The 20,237-nt window shown below is 39.0% G+C and overlaps 1 protein-coding gene across 4 annotated transcripts in view; it reads right to left on the bottom strand.

Moving 5' to 3' along the window:
* The window catches only part of dnmbp (dynamin binding protein), a 51,418-nt gene that overhangs the window by 20,835 nt on the left and 10,346 nt on the right, over positions 1-20,237 (bottom strand). For 2 of the 4 annotated variants that reach the window (XM_039665080.2, XM_089122244.1), the window contains exons 2-4: positions 11,978-12,135; positions 11,767-11,889; positions 7,143-9,350 (exon numbers count right to left, since the gene is read on the bottom strand). In XM_039665080.2, coding sequence (XP_039521014.2) covers positions 7,143-9,350; positions 11,767-11,889; positions 11,978-12,122 — 2,476 coding nt within the window. In that variant the 5' untranslated portion in view covers positions 12,123-12,135. Of the gene's footprint in view, positions 1-182; positions 2,019-7,142; positions 9,351-11,141; positions 11,175-11,766; positions 11,890-11,977; positions 12,136-20,237 lie in introns of those variants that run through there. The other 2 variants (XM_039665081.2, XM_039665082.2) reach the window with 2 other exon arrangements.

The raw sequence follows: 20,237 nt of genomic DNA, 5'->3' as shown, positions 1-20,237 counted from the left end.
GTCAAAAGCTAGCTATAAACATGGGCTATATCCATGTGGACATTTCTGAAATTGTTAGTCAACTCATTTTGTTATATAAAGAACACCCACGGCCAACATCAAGGTGTGTTTTGCCCCTACTCTGACCTCGCAGATTTATTGTCATGGTACTGAATGTGCTGCTGGCAACTGATGTATTTTACCTTGTTTCTTTTTCCTGTTGGTGGCAAACTCAGACTTCCTGAGAGAGCTTGGTGCGGTCTTCCTATAGAAGCTGTTCCTGTCCAGTGAACCCACGTAAACAGGCTTTCGTGTGCGGCCATGACCTTCCACATCCAGTTTTTCTGAACCCCGGCGATCGCTGTATTGGTCTTTTTGGTCATAAGTGAGTTTAACAGGATCCTCATATGACCTTCTCTCCTTCAGTGTCTGCTTGTGATAAACATCATTTTCCCATTCCTTGCAGTGTCTTCCACTGCTGTGGTCAAAACTGTAACCGTCTTGTTTCTGTTCAAATGAATTTGACCTTAGATCTCTGTAACGCTCCCTGGTTTTCTGGTCATACTGATCGCTCTCACAACCCTTGTCTTCATAGCAGTCTTTAACACCACTATCATAACGTTCATCTTTCCAGTAGTTTCCAACTTCCTTTTCTCTGCAATTATACTGATCTCCCTCTCCGTATTTATAGGAGTCTCTTTCTTTAAGTTCATAGCGATCCCTCGGTTCAGACTGGCTATTTTCTCTGTAATCATATCGGTCTCTTGGTTTGAGGTCATAGTGGTTATCTTTCCTACGCGCGTACAATTCCTTGTCATCTAGTTTAGAGAGTTTTCTTTCGACTGTCCTTTCTCTACTGTCACAGTAATCATCTTTCCTAAAGTCACTACAGACCTTCACCTTATCATCATAGTCACAGTAATCTCCTTTTCTTTGTACATATCGTTCATAGTCTCTTCGATCAAGTGAGTCCCTTTCTCTATGCTGGTAGCTCTCGCCTCTCCTACGGCCTTCCTCACAGTGGCTACGGTCATAGCGGTCCCCTTTTCTGTCATCACTCTGCTCTTTCTCTTTACGATCATAGCGCTCATACTGGTAATTGTCTCTGGCATCATACTGGTCTGCTTCTCTATACTTGTACCGGTCATTTTTCCTTTTGTTGTAGTGTTCTTGATGTTTACTGTCATAGCGTTGGTCTCTGCGGTTATAACGGTCATACTTATCCAGCTCTTTATGGTCATAGTAATCCTGGCCCCTGCGGTCTGCATCTCTGTATTTATCTAGCTGCTTATCGTAGTTGTCCCGGTTTTCATGGTCAAAACTGTACCCATACCGATCTCTGCGACTATAAGGTTCTTGACCCTCAAAGTACTCGTCTGATTCCCAAGAGTGGTACCGGGTCACATAATCAGGACGTTCCTTACTCCTTGGGCTATGTGCAAAGTCTCTGTCTTCAGAGTAATCCAGTTCTTCTCGACGTTGATAGAAACAGTGATTGGTGGTACATTCCTGTGGCATCCTTGGCTCCTGATACACTGCTTCTGGTGACTGATAGAAGAATTGTTGAGGAGGGGCTTCTTGGTAAGGAATCTTGTCCCAGTCCTCGTATTCCCAGCATTGTTGACGGTGCCCATTGGCTTGTCCGAGGTAGGCTTGGTGCTCCCAGTGTCCCGGTACAGGTCTAAAGTCCTGTGGGCACATTATTGGCTGCTGCTGAAGTTGTTGCTGCTGTTGAAAATGCAGCATTTGCATGCATCTCTCCTTCTCCCAGCCTTCACTGACCAACTCTTCCACGCTCTTACCTCTCTTGGGAGGAGGCCTCTTAAAGTCCCAGGGCACTGGGGCAAATGACATAGGGTGTCCTAGGGCCACCTGTCCCTTCATGGCTGTGAGAGTCCACAAACAGGGTAAGCTCTATTAGCTTCCCCAAATTTCACATTCCAGGTCCAGATGTAGAGGACTCCACCTGTCATGCATGCTCAAAACTCTTGTTCTTGTTCTAACTCTCTTTCTCTGACGGCTGACTGAACAGGACTGTCTGGTTAAGACCTGAGAAACTCAATCTCTCTCTCACTCTGATTCTCTCTCCGCCTACCCAGCCAATAGGAGAAAGAGAGGGAAGGAGGTGGGGGAGGGAAGAGGCAACAACAGAGACTTGGTAAAGGGGAGGCATTTAGGGTTAATCATTGAACGTAGTCACATGAATGGATTACAGGGAGGCTGTGATTGGCTGGAGTCTCTGTTTGTATGAAAACACAGGCAGGACTTCCCAAAAGAGGAGGGAGCATTATCCTCTTTCATTCCGCAAACTTCTTTGAGATGTTTTTAAACTTGGCATTAGGTCAGGCAAAGCTGACTCTGCCTCTTAAGGACTCTTTTAGGCTGTTGTGGAAATAATAACAGGTATATTGAAGCTGTACTAGTTTACAGTGTATGCTTGTGTTTTCAAGTCTAGCAGGTGTATGCTTACAAAAATAACCTGACACACTGAATATTTTGTCAAAAGCAGGGTCAAAGCTTTATCTGTTCTAACTTGCTCATCATACGTGTTTTAGAGAAACAAGGTTCCCATTAATTTCCTAATCTACTTTCATGTTTCAACAAGTATAAAGTTGGACCGAAGCCGATTATTTCAGAGAGCACTGTTCACTGCAGTGCCTGCATACTTCACAATGAGCCATTGTTAAATGCCGCCCCTGGTTTCACAGGCTAGAGCATCTTTTCATGCAAAGAAGAAAAAAAATGCTATTCATTCACATCAGTATAGTATATCACTCCCCTCTACAAAAAAGACAAAACAGTGCACAGTACTCTGATTTCAGCACACAGAACTGAGAATCAGCCACTGAACACAAACCCTAGTAATGTGAAAACATGGTAAATAGAGAACAAGAAAGTGGCTTACGGTGTTTTGCTACAAGTATTTAATGGATTAAAATGCACAACATCGCACAAGCTAAAACTGAAAGGAAAGTGAGAATAATAGATTTTGCAGGCCTGCTTGCTTGCCCTGTCTACTTTATTAACTCTGGTATTTTGATAATCAGTGGTTAAGATCTCCCATTTCTTTACATGGGGCAGACCGAAACTGTGTGCATGTTTTTTTTTTCACTTCAGGGACATCAGGAGCAACATTCCTCGTGTAATGGAGTTGTTTAACTTTGTTTACACAAGTACAACCCTTTGAAACAGCACTGAACTTACTTTCAAACATGGTGCACCTGGTGCCATATGTCAAAAAATAGATCTAAAATCTGTCAAACATTATTAAACATTGTAGCTATGTTAAATATTAATAGCTAAAAGAAGAGAGTCAATCAGTAGACACAAAGTGGTACTGAAAAAATGATGTCCTTAGGGAGTTTTAAACATCACTCTGTAGTTAGTGGCTCTTAATGTCCTGTAATGGGAGGGCGGTGGGGGGAATTGTGTGAAAGACAAGCTTGTGGATTAAAAGCATTAGAAACAGGCACTGTCCCTCAATGAGTGCTTGTTTCATACATTTTGATTAGTTCAAAACTCTCAGAGAACACAACAAGACCCAAAAGTAATTACACCAACGAATGCTCATGATGGATATGAGGACACAGGTCTCGCATGCCACTCCTTTCATCTCTGTTATTATAATAGCAGTCCATCCAATCTCTCAGCCTTTCTAGCAGGCGATGGGATCGTGCAGCTCCTTGAAGAGCATTCTGTAAACCTGAATAGGCTTTCATGCATGAGACGGGGACAGAAAAGCTGGGAGCAGGAGATTAGATCCAGTACACAAATGAGCTCTTGATGCTTTTTATGAGCACCCAAACAGATCCCAATTAGAACAACGCATGTGGACGGAGAAAAAGAGCTAGGACACTCACTCACAAATACACATATAAATGGGCCTGTCAGAACCAAAATCACAACTCTGTCTCCCTTTTAACAATCTGATTATGGAAAGAACTGTTCCCAGATAGAGAATAGCACATGAGATTTATGAGAACCTGTGGGTCTGATAAGACAAAAGTTTCTAAAACAGCACCAAATTCTTTCTTTCTTTCTTTCTTTCTAGTCTTAAATAACTTCTAATCATATTTTACTGCAATTTTTTTGTCTTGTGTTTTGTTCCATTACAGAAGAGATAACTACAAAAAAATTAAAAAAAAAGAGTCTCCTCCCTCCTGTACAAAACTGTTGTTCACAAGCACGGCTCCATGGCTGATAGGCTCTTGAGTGACTCCTTGCACTTTAACAATAAATAACCATTGTTTCTACCCTCCCTGCTGAGAAACACACCCTGTTATGATAAATGTGGACACAACACACACACACCTACTTAAAGGGAGAAAGAGAAGCGCATGAAGAAATGAGGCAACTTACACCATTGTGACACATTATGACTCAATGCTACTTTGTAAGCATTATACACCAAAATAATTGGGAATTGTGATAAACTAATTATCTGTGTACAGCATACTGTAAATAAACACACACACACTATAAAAATACACAATTATTTTGATTAGGACAAAAATGTAAATTTAGTTTAAAAAAAAATCTAAAAGAGGCAAGAAGAATAGTTAAGAGAAAAAAAAATTAAATTTAAGTTAATTCAACATCACACACACATTGTTGCTCAGATCCACTGCAGTTTTTCCAAGACATATAGGCATTACAGAAAACAAGTGGTATTCACCAAGACTTTGGCAGCGCACCAAACCAAAGACATGCATCACTGTGCCTGATAATCACTTCTGGAGAGCTACCGATAAAGCCTCATTGTTTTAAAATGTACCTATCATCAAATCCATAACCCAATCCAAGTTTTAAACAGAATTCCCTGTCCCTTAAACTTGAAAATAAATGGCTGTGCCTACTAGCAAACAGGTTACACTTATCAAGCAAGATGTATACACAGCTGTGTGCAAACGGAGTGTGCGACACAAATAATGGTGTCACATGCTATGAACACAAAAACACATAAAGCAAGAAAATACAATGCTTTGGCTATGAAATAGTGACTAATAAACGAAAACTTTCTCCATATGAAAAGTAAACATAAAATTCCTTTTAGAACTCTGTAACACCAAATGCTAAGAAATATAATAAACCCTCCTTCCCTCCCTCCCTCTCAGCTTAAGTCTTACCTGGTGCATGTGTGGTTCTGGTTCTGGTTCTAAGAACATGGCCAAAAATGGCTGTGAGATGCACCACAGGCTGCAACAGAGACCTCCAAAGCCTGGCTCTGAAACTACTACTGCCCATTATCTCCAAAGAGGCCCAACTACTATATATCGTCCACTACTTCACCAAAAAACAGGAGCAGAACCGAGATTTGGATCGAGAGGGTAAATGGACATGCAGACAGAAATGTAGAGATAGACAGCAAGAGAAAGAGAGAGAAACAGTTGTGCAAAGAGGCCACTCTTACTATAGGTTTAGAATGCATTTCATATGTATGTGGGGAAAAACGCAGCCAGCAGGACCAGGATTCCACACATAGGTAATATACCGATGTTAATGAAATTATAAGGTGATACCTTTTAAATTATAACTACATTCAAGATCTGGCTCTTAGAGCTCACAAAATGTTATACTGTACAGTGAATCATGTGCACAATGCCTCACATCAGACTTTAGCAGACATGATATTCCCAGGACCAGTGTCTATTGATTTTATCCACTCTGAGAAACAACAAGGTGGTTTCTATCTTATAATTTAGGTTATCAATGGTTCAGCCCTATGCACGGGTGTGTTGTACTCCTTGGTTATGTGTAAAGGTCAAGCTGAGACCTTCAGTGAAAAACTGCTGAATATAACACAACGGCGTTGAGAGAGGGTTAGAAGGACGGAGGCTTATAAATTCTTCAGATCATAATATAGTTGATAACAACTTTGAAAAGATGTTGGCAAACCAGCCAAAGTATATTGATACAGACTGACTTCATAGGAAACAAGTTTTGTTGACGCACAGAGTGTGTGGAATTTTAACATAAATGAACATGAGTTCTGTGTATCGACACACCCATTACGGTGAACTTTGTCTTGCATGACGGTTTCAAAGCCATATCGAAATCGTTCATCAGGAGCAACCTATAACATACCAGATGTAATTTGACCTCAAAAGAAGATAGTGGATGAATATTGTGTGGAAATCTACTCAATTCAAACTAATGCATGGCTGAACACACTGGCCAGCAGACAGGTTATTTTCTACGACTGTTCTCTTTTGTCAGAGAATGTGACCAGCATAAAACAAATAACAGTGGCTTATGTGGAAACACTAAGTTTCAGGGAACAGACTGATCTCATGAAGTAGCGTGTGTATGACACGCCAATTCGTATTTCCATTTTTGGCGTGCTATCAAGACGCATAATCGCCTTTCAGCGTGTTTATGAACGCCGTTGACTTAACGTTATATAAATATATGACTTACCTCAACCCCGTCCCTAAACCTAACCGTCACTGGGGTTAATGGCATTTATGACTGGAGATTTGACTGCGTGTACGGACACGCGGAATGACGCGGACGTTAATGGCGTAGACATATACGCATACACGCAGATACACGCGGATAGCTCAAAATGCGTAGAGATAACACGCCACCTGACTCGAAAGTGGCGTATATGTTTACGCAAAAGTCATGATGTCATGTTGCAGGGAAGTAAGTCGTAGAACTCATTGATACGGTCTTACTTCATGCTAATACATATATTTTCATTTTTTACAGAAATAGCCAATAAAACAAATAATTGGTTCCACCTATTTTTTTCTAGTAATAAATGCAACTGCTAGGTGTCATTGTGTCATCATGCCATTGCGCAATCTACAGGAAACAATAATTTAAACAGGTACAATGTACATAAACAGCCATTCATTAAGTGAGAAACATAGCATTTTAATAAAAAAATAAAAAATAATTACAATTAAGTGCTATTATTAATATGTTTGTCACTAACTAATAATTACTTCCAATTATTATTATTGTCAAATAATAAAACAATTTATTAGTTAGTGAGAAACATGCAGCACTATAACTTTAACAACAATAATTAAATGCTGCATGTTTCATGAATGAACGAATGAACGAACAAACGAACGAATATCAGATAAAATAATATCTATATCAGTTGTAAAAGCACAATCTACTGATGTGAGAATAAAGAGAGGAATAAAGACTACCTTGCAGCTGCTGCTGCTCCAGGGTTAGTGTCTCCATGGTGTAGGTGCAGAATTCCAGATTCTCCAGAGCCTGTTGTCTCGAAGTCTCATCCTGCTCCTCTTCCAGCATGGCCTGCAGCTCCTGGGCTGTGTGAGAATACATATCAATGTCTCTTTCCACCTCCTCCAACCTCAGGAGTAACCTGTATTGCTCCTGCTCCCTCTCTCCTTCTCTCTCCTTCTCTGTCTCCAGAGCATCCTCTGCCTCTTCCACCTCTTCAACAGTCTCTTCCTCTTCTGGCGAGTTATAAAATGGATTGGAAGTGGATGGAGGGGGGTGGGACGTCACAGCATTGGTGCGTGGACATAGAGGAGGTGGGCGTGGTGCCAAACGTGCGGGTCTGTAAGGCTGAGGAGCAATACGACCATTGGCCTGAGGACAATGCAAGTTGGTAGGTGCTGGCGGCCTAAGGACCCGAGGTCGAGGAGGAGGTGGGCGTAGCATTCTCCGTCTCTCCAAAGAGGAGGATGCAGAGCCAGAAGGAGAGGAAGTGGCGGGCAACAGATGTTCCATCGAAGAGTGGGAGGAGCCACGGATTATGTCATTCTCATTGCTGTAGTCCATAATGGAGAAGTGACGGGAAATTTTGTTGCCCCATCCACCACTAACCTCCTCCCATCGGCTCTGTTCCGTTGCTCCGTTGCCGTGACCCGGCAAGCTCCTTTCGAACTCTATCAGTTGCTGAGAAAGCTTGGCTTCAAGTTCCCCAGATGACAGATCCAAAATCCCCATCGTCTGAGATGTCGGTAACCCGTTTGAACCCTGTCCTTGAGACCATGCCCAGTGGTCGCTGCGGCCACCGGATACTAGATCCGCATCGTTGACACTTGCGTGTCGAGTTAGCTTTTTCTGTCTGTTCTTCTCACCAGAGGTTTTACTACTGAAGGGATTTCTGCTGTCATGAGAGGCATAGCTACCATTGTTTCTTGTCCAAGTGAAACTAGGTGAAGATCTAGAGGGAGGATTAGGACTCTGGTTCCTCGTGATGGGTGCAGGGGGAGGTTCTCGTAAACTGGTGTGAGAACCGTTGCTGTATTGCCGGTTGCTGAGAGCATGAAGACTTGGCCTGGGTGGCAGCTGGGGTCTACCCAGATTGGGCCTGCCCATTTTGGTCCTTCGGACTCCTCTGTGGGCTGAGCTACTCGCTCTGCGGGGTTGCGCTTGAGGGGGTGGGGGTCTTTCTCGATTTCTTTCTTGTGACTGAACCTGTGATTGACTTAGAGTCATTCCTCTATCTTGAGAACTTTGATCGGAGTGCATGTGGCGCACATGGTCATCCTTTCGTTCCTCTTCCCTGCGCTCAAAGTAATCCAGGTCCCACACCGTGTTGTCTTCCTGGGTAGTCCACTCTTGCCTAAATTCTGCCACCGAGCGATCATGCTGATCTGAGGTATAATCGGGAGTGTAACATTCTTCTTCTCTCTCGGGTACACTAATTTCATTAATTAAAGTCTCAGTTTGTGGGACGATTTGCAGCTGTCCTTCTATCTTGACAAATCGATGGGGAAAAACTCCTCTTCTGCCATGTATTTGCCCCTCCAACCACCCGTCCTCAAGCGTAGCAAGGATACGAATCCTATCACCGACATCAAAGTCTAGCTCACCTGGCTCAAGGGCCCGGAATTCATAAAGCGCGATACCGTATACAGCTCCCTCTTCCTCCTCCTCCTCTTCTTCCTCTTGCTGTTGTTGAGTCTCCATTTCTGTATTTTCCTCACTCCGCTCTTCCTCCTCTCTCTTCTCTTCTTCTTCCATGCTGTAAGCCGGATACTGGTCCAGGGTCTGAAGTTCAGGCTCCTCCAGGGGTGAGCGTAGGTGTCCGAGCAGCTCCACAAATCCCTCAGGGAAAACTCCTGTCCTGCCAGCCAGCTCTCCCTGGAACCAGCCAGGTTCTGGCAGGCCTATGATGGTGATGACATCACCCTCACGAAAGTCTAGCTCCTCGTCCAGCTGGGCGTGAAGGCTCATGAGGGCCCGTGCCTGGCCCAGTGCGTGTGGGGGGAGCTCAGAGGCCTGGGCGGCCGCACTGCGCTCTGACAGCTGCTTGGAACGACCAGAAAGCTCCAGCTCTTTAACGCAAGACACAGGGAAGAGCCCACGTGAGCCCCACGCATTATGCCCTCTTATCCACACGGCATCCACACTGCATTCAGCAGCAACTACATCACCTACAGCAGGAGAGAGAGAGAACAAGATATTAGTATCCAAATACAAAAGGATGGAGATATCACAAGTGATAACCAGAACGAGAATAAATGGCAATAAATAAAATTCCAGTTGTATTTAATGAAACCTCTACATCTTGTTCAGAATGCATTTTTTTAGTTTTAGTAGAAATATCTAAAAATCTAGAAAAAGAGACAAATTTACTTTACGAGACAGTCTATATATTATTTATTAAGATTTTATTTATCAATTTTATTACATATTTGTTTGTTTTATATCAGAATCTTAACTTTTCATAGCAAGAACTGTGTTAAGCCATTTTAAAAGAAAGAAGTAATTAAATGAATGAATAAAAGGATTGACAAACAGGATAAATAATTTAGCAATTAATTAAATGAAATATTTTTTTTCTTATTGAACTAGCAGGCTTTTTCCACCTAAAAGTACTGCCAGTACATTAAGACAGCATAAACTTTTATTAAAGATGCATTCTCTGACTGCTAGTCTTAACATGTAATGTAGTGTTAATATTTTTTTTTAAATAAACTATTTTTTTTTTATTTGACACAGTGTCTTAAATTAAATTAGATGCGAAAGATGGACAACAAACGGACCTTCCGTCAAGCTTAAAATAATCATAAAACATTTATAATTGTCTGAGATGGATTATGTTTTGTATAATGTGCATTAGTTTTATTTTTTATCAGCTAATACTTATGTATATAACAAACATTTTGCTTCTTAATTTTATCATGCTAAACTATGTTTTTTTTTTTTTTTAAGTCATTCTGTTAATGTGTTTGAGTTCATAGGTTTGAAATGACATGTAGGTGAATACATTATGGCAGGATTTTCATTTTTGGGCAAACCATCCCTTCTAAGTACGTTAATAGTAAATGGAAATGTAAGTTTTAGCTCTCTAATTGTGTTTAAACTCATATTCGCAGTAAGGGCAAAATCATTTATTCCCTTATGCTATCCATGTAAATAGCATTAGAGCTGAATGAAGCTCACCTCTGACCTCAAGTCAGTTTGCATGGCAGTAAAGTCATTGGTGTGGTCAGTTTTAGTAAGCACACACACACACCAACAGGAGCCAGAATGTCTATTAGAGTCACAGGGGTCACATTCCACACAGATACTCTCTGCCTCCCATTGTGTTTAACTCAAACTAGAACAGCGTATATGATCCCCACTGACATGATAGTGGAAACTAAATTCATCCAGTTGTTTTTTTCACATCAAAATAAAGGAAGTGTGCACTGGACAAATCAAAGTTTCCACATTAGATCAGTACTAACTACTACAAACATTAACAGTGTACTATGCAAAACAACACCACAAAAAAATTGTCCAAGGCAAGCAATGAAAAGAAGAAAAAACATTACAGAACTAATTAAAATAACAGATAAATAATACATAAACATGATTTTATTTTATTTTTGTATTACCTGTTGGGATTATGAGTATTTTTTCTCTATGCAATATAAGCACACAACTAGTGACATCTAGTGGTGAACTGGGATCACAGGGAACTGGTAAAATTGAATAATATATAGTGCTTTAAATCTGGAAACTCTGATGATATAAGCTTAATAATAGACCATAAAATTGATATGTCAGGGATAAACCAGATCTATGAATCAGAGCCTCCATTTTTAATTCAATATAGCTAAAACAGCAAACAAAGGACTTAAACCACTAAATCCCCTCATAACAATGTGTTCAGTGGCTACAGCAGAGGTGATGTACAATCTAGGGCTCTACTGTCTACTATAAAAAAGAAAGTGTACCTCTGATATATGACATTATACCACTCTGAGTAAGCAGGACTTATGCTGAAGGAAAGAGGAAATAGAAGTACAAAGGGATTTAAGCGTCAACTACCTAACGGTATTTCGGTAATCAATCTATGTATGTTTTACACATCTTTGTTAAGGCAATTCTGTAATCATTAAGAAAAAAAACTGTAAATGTTCCAAACCTGTATGATTATCTTTCTTCTGTGAAGAAACAAGTCTTCTGAAACCGCATGATAGCTATTTGTGAGGGAATGATTTTTAAGATATTAATGCTATAGTTTTTTTTTGTTTTTGTTTTTTCATTTTTGAACAATTTTGCAGAATGTCTAAAGATTCATGATTGGGACTCCATTATGTCTTCTGTGAAGAAAGAAAATCATACAGGTTTGGAATGACATGAGGGTGAGTAAATTATGCCTTTAATGCTCGGTGAGTAAATGTGGAGTAAACATCAGCATAATTCATAATTTTTCACTGCTTTGTAGTGATATAGTATACACATTCCTTATATTAAGAATGCCATCAAAATAAATGTATTTAAATTACACCCGTTAAACTTAATGAACCTGGACAAAAACTCATACATGCTTAATAACTAAGGGTAAAATATATGTACCTCTCTTTAGTGGTAAGTTTACAGCTTCCACAGAGTTGAAGTCATTGATGCACACATACAGATTCTTGCCTGTCTTGGTGCTTGGGATTACAACAGGTTCCACAAAAGTGCTGGGAAACTGGCCTGAGGGCAGAAAGAATGAAAAGATATCAACACCAGTGTGAAAGGCAGAAGACTACATGCATTGTGGATTCCTTTACTGTGACTTTACCTGTGACTCCATCTTTGATTCCGAGCAGCCAAAACTCATCAACAACACTGAGCACTTCAATGACCTCTCCAGTAAACAGAGGGAGCTCCTCAGAGACGCTGGGGAGGAACTCAAACACAGCACGCACCACCGATCCAGCCTCCATGTTCACTCATCACCTGAGCATCACAAACAAAAGAGAGAAGAATCAAACATGACACCTATACAACAATAATAATAGGCTACATTGTTGATTTGCCAATGTATTTGTCAGTTGGATGCCTTTTCCTTTTTAAGAGCAAAAAGCACTCATTCTGAAGTGATGAGCTCAAAACATGATGTCAGACCAGCTGTTTGGAAACCAGGAATCCTCAATTACGAGAATCTAGGGAATACCAAACAATTTATTAGCTTTTGTCGGATTAGCTTCCTAAATGAGCAAGGCTTAGCCAATTATTAAACATTAAGATTTGTTTTAGAAATAAATGGTTACAAATACTCTTTCACTTCTCATTAAATATCTTGTTTAACACTATTAAAGTAAAAAGTGTTGTGAATGTCATTTCACATTGACTTTCTCTGTGTTCTCAGCTGTAAGTTTAAAGTTTGAATTGAATTACATAGACATACTATATACTAAAGGCAGTAAAACAATGTAAGGAGTGTATCCTGATTCATGAACAAATAACGTTTAGAGCTGATTCTTTTATTGAATCATTCAAAAAGATTTACAGACCTAAGAATACCAGTTTGAATCAATCTGATGAATCTGACTCACTGAACTGCAAGTTATGCAAAGTGACTCGTAAAAAACATATTGTTCAACAGTTCGGGGTCAGTATGATTTTTTTGAAAGAAAACTTAATCAGCATGGATGTATTAAAATGATCAAAAGTGTTAGTAAAGGTCCATATTTTTCACAAAAAAAAAGCTGTTCTTTTATAATCCTGGAAAAATTATCATGCTTTGTATCAAAAATATTCAGCAGCACAAGTGTTTTCAACTGATAATAAAATGCTTCCTGAGCACCAAATCAGCATATTAGAAAAGAATAATTCTTTAAGGATCGTGTGACACTTGAGTAATGGCTGCTGAAAATTCAGAAGGAATAAATTACACTTTAAAATATATTAATATAAAAAACAGATATTTTAAAGTTGTATTTTTAATTGTATACATTCACTTTGTATACTGCTTTTCCAGTATTTTTGATCAAATAAATGCAGCCTTAAATGAGAGAGAAAGAGAATACTTCTTTCAAAAACATTTAGAAAAGAACATCCCAAAACGTTTTAATGATAGTGAATAATGCACCCTGTGTGTACATCACAACATACACAAACAGAAATGACATCAACAATGTAGCACAAGTAAAAGTTCTGATACTCAAACCTCTGTAACATTGTCATTAAGCGATTCTCATTGTTAAGCCCTGATGAGATTGACTAAATACATGTATATTTGGACACTGAAGAAACAGTGAGAATGATTTCAGCTCTCTCTTGGACAACAACTTCAAAACTTTAAATCTGTTTATAAGCCCTCTAAAACACATTAAGTCAATCACATGAGAACAATAATGGGGTGGAGGCCTTGTGTAGTCCAAAGTTTTTCATACAATATGAATTTGCCTGAGCATTTGAACATATTTATGTTTATGCCAGAATAGGAAACTAGGTAGTGACAGTCCATGACTAACAGAGTTTGGTCTAGCCAACTAATGAAGCCAATCCCAACTGAATGGAGAATTAAGTACCACTGTGAGAGTGTGAATACGAGAGAGACAGAATGATAAAGAGAGCTGAAACGCACATGTTTAAGAAGCTCAAAGAGCTCTCTGTCTGCTGTGTGTGTGTGTGTGTGTGTGTGTGTGAGAGAGAGTGTCTCTCTCTCTCGGGACCAGGGGTAACAGGTGACCCGACTGGGAGGTGACAAGGGTCACAGCAAGAGTCATGTAGCTGCCAGGTGAAAGAGCATCTGAAAGTAACATTTTGTCCTTGTGTTTATCATAGATGATTGTGTTCGAGTTGTATCCCTTAAAACTCATCTTTGATCACCAAAATTACATCCAGTGTTTAACGACTACACCCATGCTAAAGTTAATAAAAAAAAATCATCTTTTGGAAATTGATCTCAATGCCTCAATTAAAAAAATAGGAAAAATATAACCTTTAAGGACACCAATTTTCTTTGTGAATGAATAATCTATAGTAAATAAATAAAGGGTACATACCCCTATGTTAAATTCCCTAAGAGGGAGGCAGATTTTTATTTTTAAAGGCCAGTTATTTCATGGATCAAGGATAATATGCATCCTGATAAAGTTCCCTTGGCCTTTGGAATTAAAATAGCCCCACAACATCACACACCTTTCACCATACCTGGAGATTGGCATGGTTTTATTTCAGTTAGCCTAATATCTGGTTTGATTTGAGAGATTATCTTATGGAAAGTACTCATTGCCAATCTCTAGGTATGGTGAAGGGTGTGTGATGATGTGATGCCTAGTAGCTTCAATGTAACTCTACACCCTTGCCTCATTTAGTATACACAGTTCTATTATATGCTAATTAGCCTAGCTTCCACTCATTTGCACCAGCTCAGAGATCCACGAGATTGGTTAGTGGTTACAATGCAGTTTGTGGCATCAGAAACACCAGCGATTGTTGGTTATGAGACCATCTTTTGAGAACGTCTGGTTTAATGCTGTTTTAAGGAAAAAACACTCAGCAAAGGTGTTGACATGAATATGCTCAGTTCCTCTATTGAGGCTAACAAAAGCTAATTTTAAGTTATTTTGAAAACAAGGAGTGTGATGGTAATAAAATACTACACCATTTTTGATTAAATTCTTCAATCATTGTAAATGTACGATATACGGTTCAAAATTTTGGGGTCAGTTTTTGGAAGTCTATTCCTTACAGCCTCACTTTCAGACTGGTCATGGTGCTGTTCTGAATAAGGTGTGTACATTAAATATAAAAAAATGACCATTATGTATCAGTACCATTAAGGTTATCAGATGATATAAGGGATATTTATTTCATCATCCCTAGACAAAAGTAGTCAATTAAATAAATTCTTAAAACAAATTCTTGGTTCTCTAAAGCTCATTGAAACGTGATTGTTGTTAAAGTGCTTTGAAAGCCAGTCTGAAACTATAAAATGTGCCTTAAATCTATAATACTGCCTGTTAAGTCACAGATGGAATGGGAAGAGGGCGGCAGCTGCTTTTGATTTTAGACACAGCCAATATGTGTCAGCTACAGAAAAAAATGCACTGATGTAACTTGTGCATTTGAGGGAGTATCAAAACTTTAGGCCTCAGGAGAGAAAGTGAAAAAAACTAATTACCCTTAACATCACTGAGGGTGTTGAAATACCCATTATAAAACACCTAGGAACTGTTGGATTACACATACATGCATTGTTCCTCTAGACTAGAAGATTCAAAGTGCTTGTTGCTTTCACAAGGCAAAATAAGTGAAACCAGAACACTAATAGGGTAAAATGATTTCAGAAATTTTGCATTTTACCCTCATAGTGCTGCTCTGTACTGTAGTTCTGATCAACACATGGGAAACCCTCTGAAACAATGGAAAATCAGAGGCTTGTTGACTAAGAAATGGATTCCAGTCATCGTTAGTCACATTCTCTGTGCACTACTTTAATATGCAGACTGAATAAGTTGCTGTCAATGAAGGAAGAACAAACATGAACATGTTCAGACATGGGAGCTAAGCCACAGAAAACTGGTTGTGTGCATGCTTGTGTGTGAGTAACAGCAATTCTGGGAGATCCCAGTGCAAGATTCCAATGAGTGCTGATATTTCCAGCTGATGAGTCAGTTCATTAGAGTCATTTTGTCTGAACATCAGGCAGAACTGACATGCCCTACAGTCTACCTGTACTCCTGAAGCTATTACAAACTATTTTTTACAGTGTTTTTAATACAGTATCTCACGAAAGTGACTACACCCCTTACATGTCAGCAAACATTTTAGTACATTTTCTCAAGGGACAATACTACAGAAATGAAACTTGGATGGATTTTACAGTAGTCAATGTGCTGCTTGTATAGCAGTATATAATTACTGTCCTCTGAAAATAACTCAACATGCAGCCATTATTGTCAAAATAGCTGGCAACAAAAGTGAGTACACTCTAAGTGATAATAGCTGTATGTCGTTTAACCATGCAAAGCCACATGTACTGTACTATTCATCATTTTCATGTTTTTGTCTGCTTGACAGGACCAAACAAATTTGTGTATCTTGTATAAAAAAGTTAAAATTTGTGCTTTGAGTACAATTCTCTCATACTGACCACTGGATGTTCAACATGACACCAAATTCACTAAGGATTTGAGAATTAGAAGATTGGTAACACCCTGAAACTGGCCAGGGTCATACAGAGGTTTTGTGTGTCAGGTGCAGTGTTGTGCAAGTTACTTCCAAACTGTAATACATTAGGTATTACTTGTTACTGTTATTTAAAAGTAATTCATTACCTTACAATATTACTGTCTCAGAATTGTAATGCGTTACATTACTCATGTATTACTTTTGAGTTACTTTCACCAAAATAACTAAGTAGAACTTAACTTTGGGGCTGTAACGATATGCAATATGAAACCGAAATCGCGATTCGCCACACGACTCAGATCCACGAACCTACAGAATCGCGACACACCTCTTCCAACTCCAGCGTTATTCTCCTTACCGTCCATATCCAATGCTGCCTTATCTTTAAATTAGGCTATTAGTATTATTTGAAGTTAACATTATAAAATACGTAGACCTACACCACAAAACTAGTTAAGGATAAATTATTTAAAATTGGGGAAGTCCAGCATTATGGACATGACATTTGCAGTCAAAACATGAAATAAAAATTCTCAGAAAATACATGTATTGAAACGTATATAGGCTACTTCCTTAAAGGACTCCAGACATTAGACAAATATCAGTCTATGTTTAATTTTTAATATCAGGGAAAAGACACACATTCATGCGTGACAAAAAAATAGGAGGCAAAATATATTTTTTGTAATTCTGTTAATTACACTGCGCAAATCGGATGAGGAAGGGTTGGCTCTGCAGTCTCCATAGAACTTAAAATATTCATTTTATTTTTGTTTTCGTGTTCGCATTTATGAGGAAAAAACAATGTTACAGACGCGACCGCTCTGAACTGGCACTAAAAGACTGCTTTAAAACTTTCACATAGTCTGTTGCCTTTAAGAAGTAAAAGCAGACAATACACTATAATACAACTGTAATACAAGCCTCACTGAACATGTAACGAGTAAAATATTACAGAAAATTGATTAGTAATGCCTTACACTACTGCGTTACAGCAAAAAGTAATATGTTACTGTAATGTATTACTTTTGTAATGCGTTACTCCCAACACTGGTCAGGTGCAGAAGCTGGCTTTAAAAAACAGACGCATGAGTCCTGCCAGCATTGCTTTAGAGGTTGCAGAAGCTGAAGGTCAGCTTGTCAGTGCTCAGACTATACACAGCACACTGAAACAAGTCGGTTTGCATGGCCGTCGTGCCAGAAGGTAGCCTCTTCTGTAGCTGGCTTACAAGAAAGCCTTAAACAGTTTGCTGAAAGCAACCTGACCAAGAGCATGAATTAATGGAAATATGTCCTGTGGCCTGATGAGACTAAGATGAACTTGTCTGGCGACACCCTGGTAAGGAGTACCAAGAAAATTGTCTCTTGCCTACAGTCAAGCATGGTGGTGGTAGCATCATGGTCTGGGGCTGCATAAGTGCTGCTGGTACTGGGGAGCTGAGCTTCATTGAGGGAAACATGAAGCCAAGATTGAAGGACACTCTCCCACACAAAGCATACAGCAGAAACAAGCAGACATATGGTCCTTCTGGGAGAGATCCAGCAGACTGACTAAGCCAGATTAGTACTCTACTCTCACCTCAAAATCAGGTGCAAAACATAGGCTTACACCGGAAACAACAAGTCGCTTCATCAAACGTTTAATGTACCCTAAAGTTTCAAATCTGAGGGTTTTTGTCCAATTTTAATTCATTTGTTGTTTCTAACATACAACATAAATCAGCTGGATCCATTAATGCTTACTCAATGATTGTATGTTTATCTTGGCTACAGCTGGAACACTTGAATGCATCTTTTACTAAAACATTAAACTAATGAGCAGTCAGTCAGAAAAAACATTTCTCTTATGAAGTTCATGCTTTCTATACCCTGCCCAGGTTAGATTTTTCATGCCTGATTTATTATAAATCTATACTATTATTTTGTCTTTTAAAATAAAAGTATTAAAAATGTAAATACATGGTTTGAAATGCTACAAGTGAATCACAACATTATAATGTACATGCACATCTTGCTGTTTTCCAAACAGTGTTTTTTTTAAATGATATCCCAAAATGTGCATATATGGAAACATAGCGCTAGAGACGGCTCACTTGAATTTTAAGGTCAAGTAAACATGAAAAAAAAAAAAAATGATGATGAGCAAATCTCAAGCTAATAAATAAGGATGAATGAACAAAGCCAACAAGTGAAAGAGAGAGAGGGTCTCTCTCTTTGTCAGTATTTGTGTGTGAATAAGATTTGGCACTGGAGTGATGGTGGTGGTAAATCGACAGACAGCTTTGTAAACACTCACTCTACAGTCTTTCAAAGGGGTCACACACACACACACACACACACACACACACACACACACACACACACACACACACACACACACACACAAACAGCTGGCATTTAGACAAAGAAGCAACTGTGAATCAGATGAAAGATTTAGCATTGAGGATGAATGTGACGTAATATCACTAGCTGCATTTATGGATCGTTATAATCGGATTGTAATCAGAGTATTAGCAGAGTTAAAAAAAAATAGGTAAGTCCATTAAGAAATATTAAGTATTTATATTTCATATATAGTATATAGTTAGCTCTTTAAAAACAACAAAAAAAGCATAAAAGAATAGTTATGAACAGCAGGAAACTATATTCGTGCATGCGTGCATGTCAAAAAAATGAAGCTTTCCAATTTGAAGCTTGTGACATAAAAGTCACAAGCGCACATGAACCAGACCACATTATATAGTGTTCACGTAAACACTATGTTCGGATTCATCAATCAGAATTCATTAATTCCAATTCAACAAAAGGTGTCCATGTAAACGTGGCTACTGTTGTATATCTGACTGTGTTTGTGCAAGTCACATGCATTTATTATTTGAAAGGCTGCCTTCACAATAGATCACACCTACAACAATAAAATGCATTTATCATTGCTGCTCATTTCTGGATGAACTGACTACAGTATGTCCATGGCAAAATTTCATTTTGACTTTAAACATTAAATATGTTCTGATTGGCTGTGATTTAGTTGTGTCCAGGGCTTGATATTAACACCCGCCAAATGTGGGTGGATTTCAGCAGGGACATGCAACGCCGTCACTCCTACTGGCCACTTAAGGTGGGTTGAATTGATATATAATGCATGCATATAATGTACAATATAACGGCATAAAGCCGTCTCATACTAAATTGAATTTTCTATCACTGCTTATTGCGCTTAAACAGTCAAATACACACAAAATAACGTCACAATGCCGATCTTGGCTGATGTTGCACGTTATACCAGTACTGGGAAAATGACGACCTCAAATACAATATCATGATTTTGCAAATTTTGGTACTCATGCTGCTTCACCCAAATTGACGTGAAACTGGCAAATGTGACAACATAGAGAAACAAAATGGATAAACTAGTTCAATTTCACTCAAAATGCCCAAAAGGTATTAATAAAAAGGTCAGTAGAAGTGTAATTTGAAATTACAGACAGACGGCTTGTGTGTGTGTTGTTGGTGTGAGTGCAAAGAAGAACCATCTCTCAAACACCCCTTTTCCACCCAAAAAGAACTGGTTCGGAACTGGTGCTGGTTCAAAGTTGGTAGCAGTTGGTTCAACTTGTGAACCCATTCAGAACCTGTTTGTTTTTCCACTGACTAGAGCACCCAGGAAACGATGTACGGTGTACGTCGCTAGAAACGCTTGCAAGTACATTGCTTTGGGATTATCACTAACGTGTACCAAGAAAACTTTAAAAACAATTGAAATATGTAAGTCTTTTAATCTTTTCATTTGATATGTAATCTTTTCTGATAAGTTATGTACCCCTGTCTTGTGTCTTTTTTCTTTCCATTTATTTGTTCTATATCGTGACAGTTTTCTTCTCTGCTTATGTTTCAAATAAAAAATAAATAAATAAAAA

Source organism: Pimephales promelas, chromosome 17, assembly GCF_988280905.1.
Source record: "Pimephales promelas chromosome 17, fPimPro1.hap1.1, whole genome shotgun sequence".
NCBI classification, from domain to species: domain Eukaryota; kingdom Metazoa; phylum Chordata; class Actinopteri; order Cypriniformes; family Leuciscidae; genus Pimephales; species Pimephales promelas.
The sequence above is the reverse complement of the archived record's forward strand: the minus strand, read 5'-3'. Positions and strand labels throughout refer to the sequence as shown.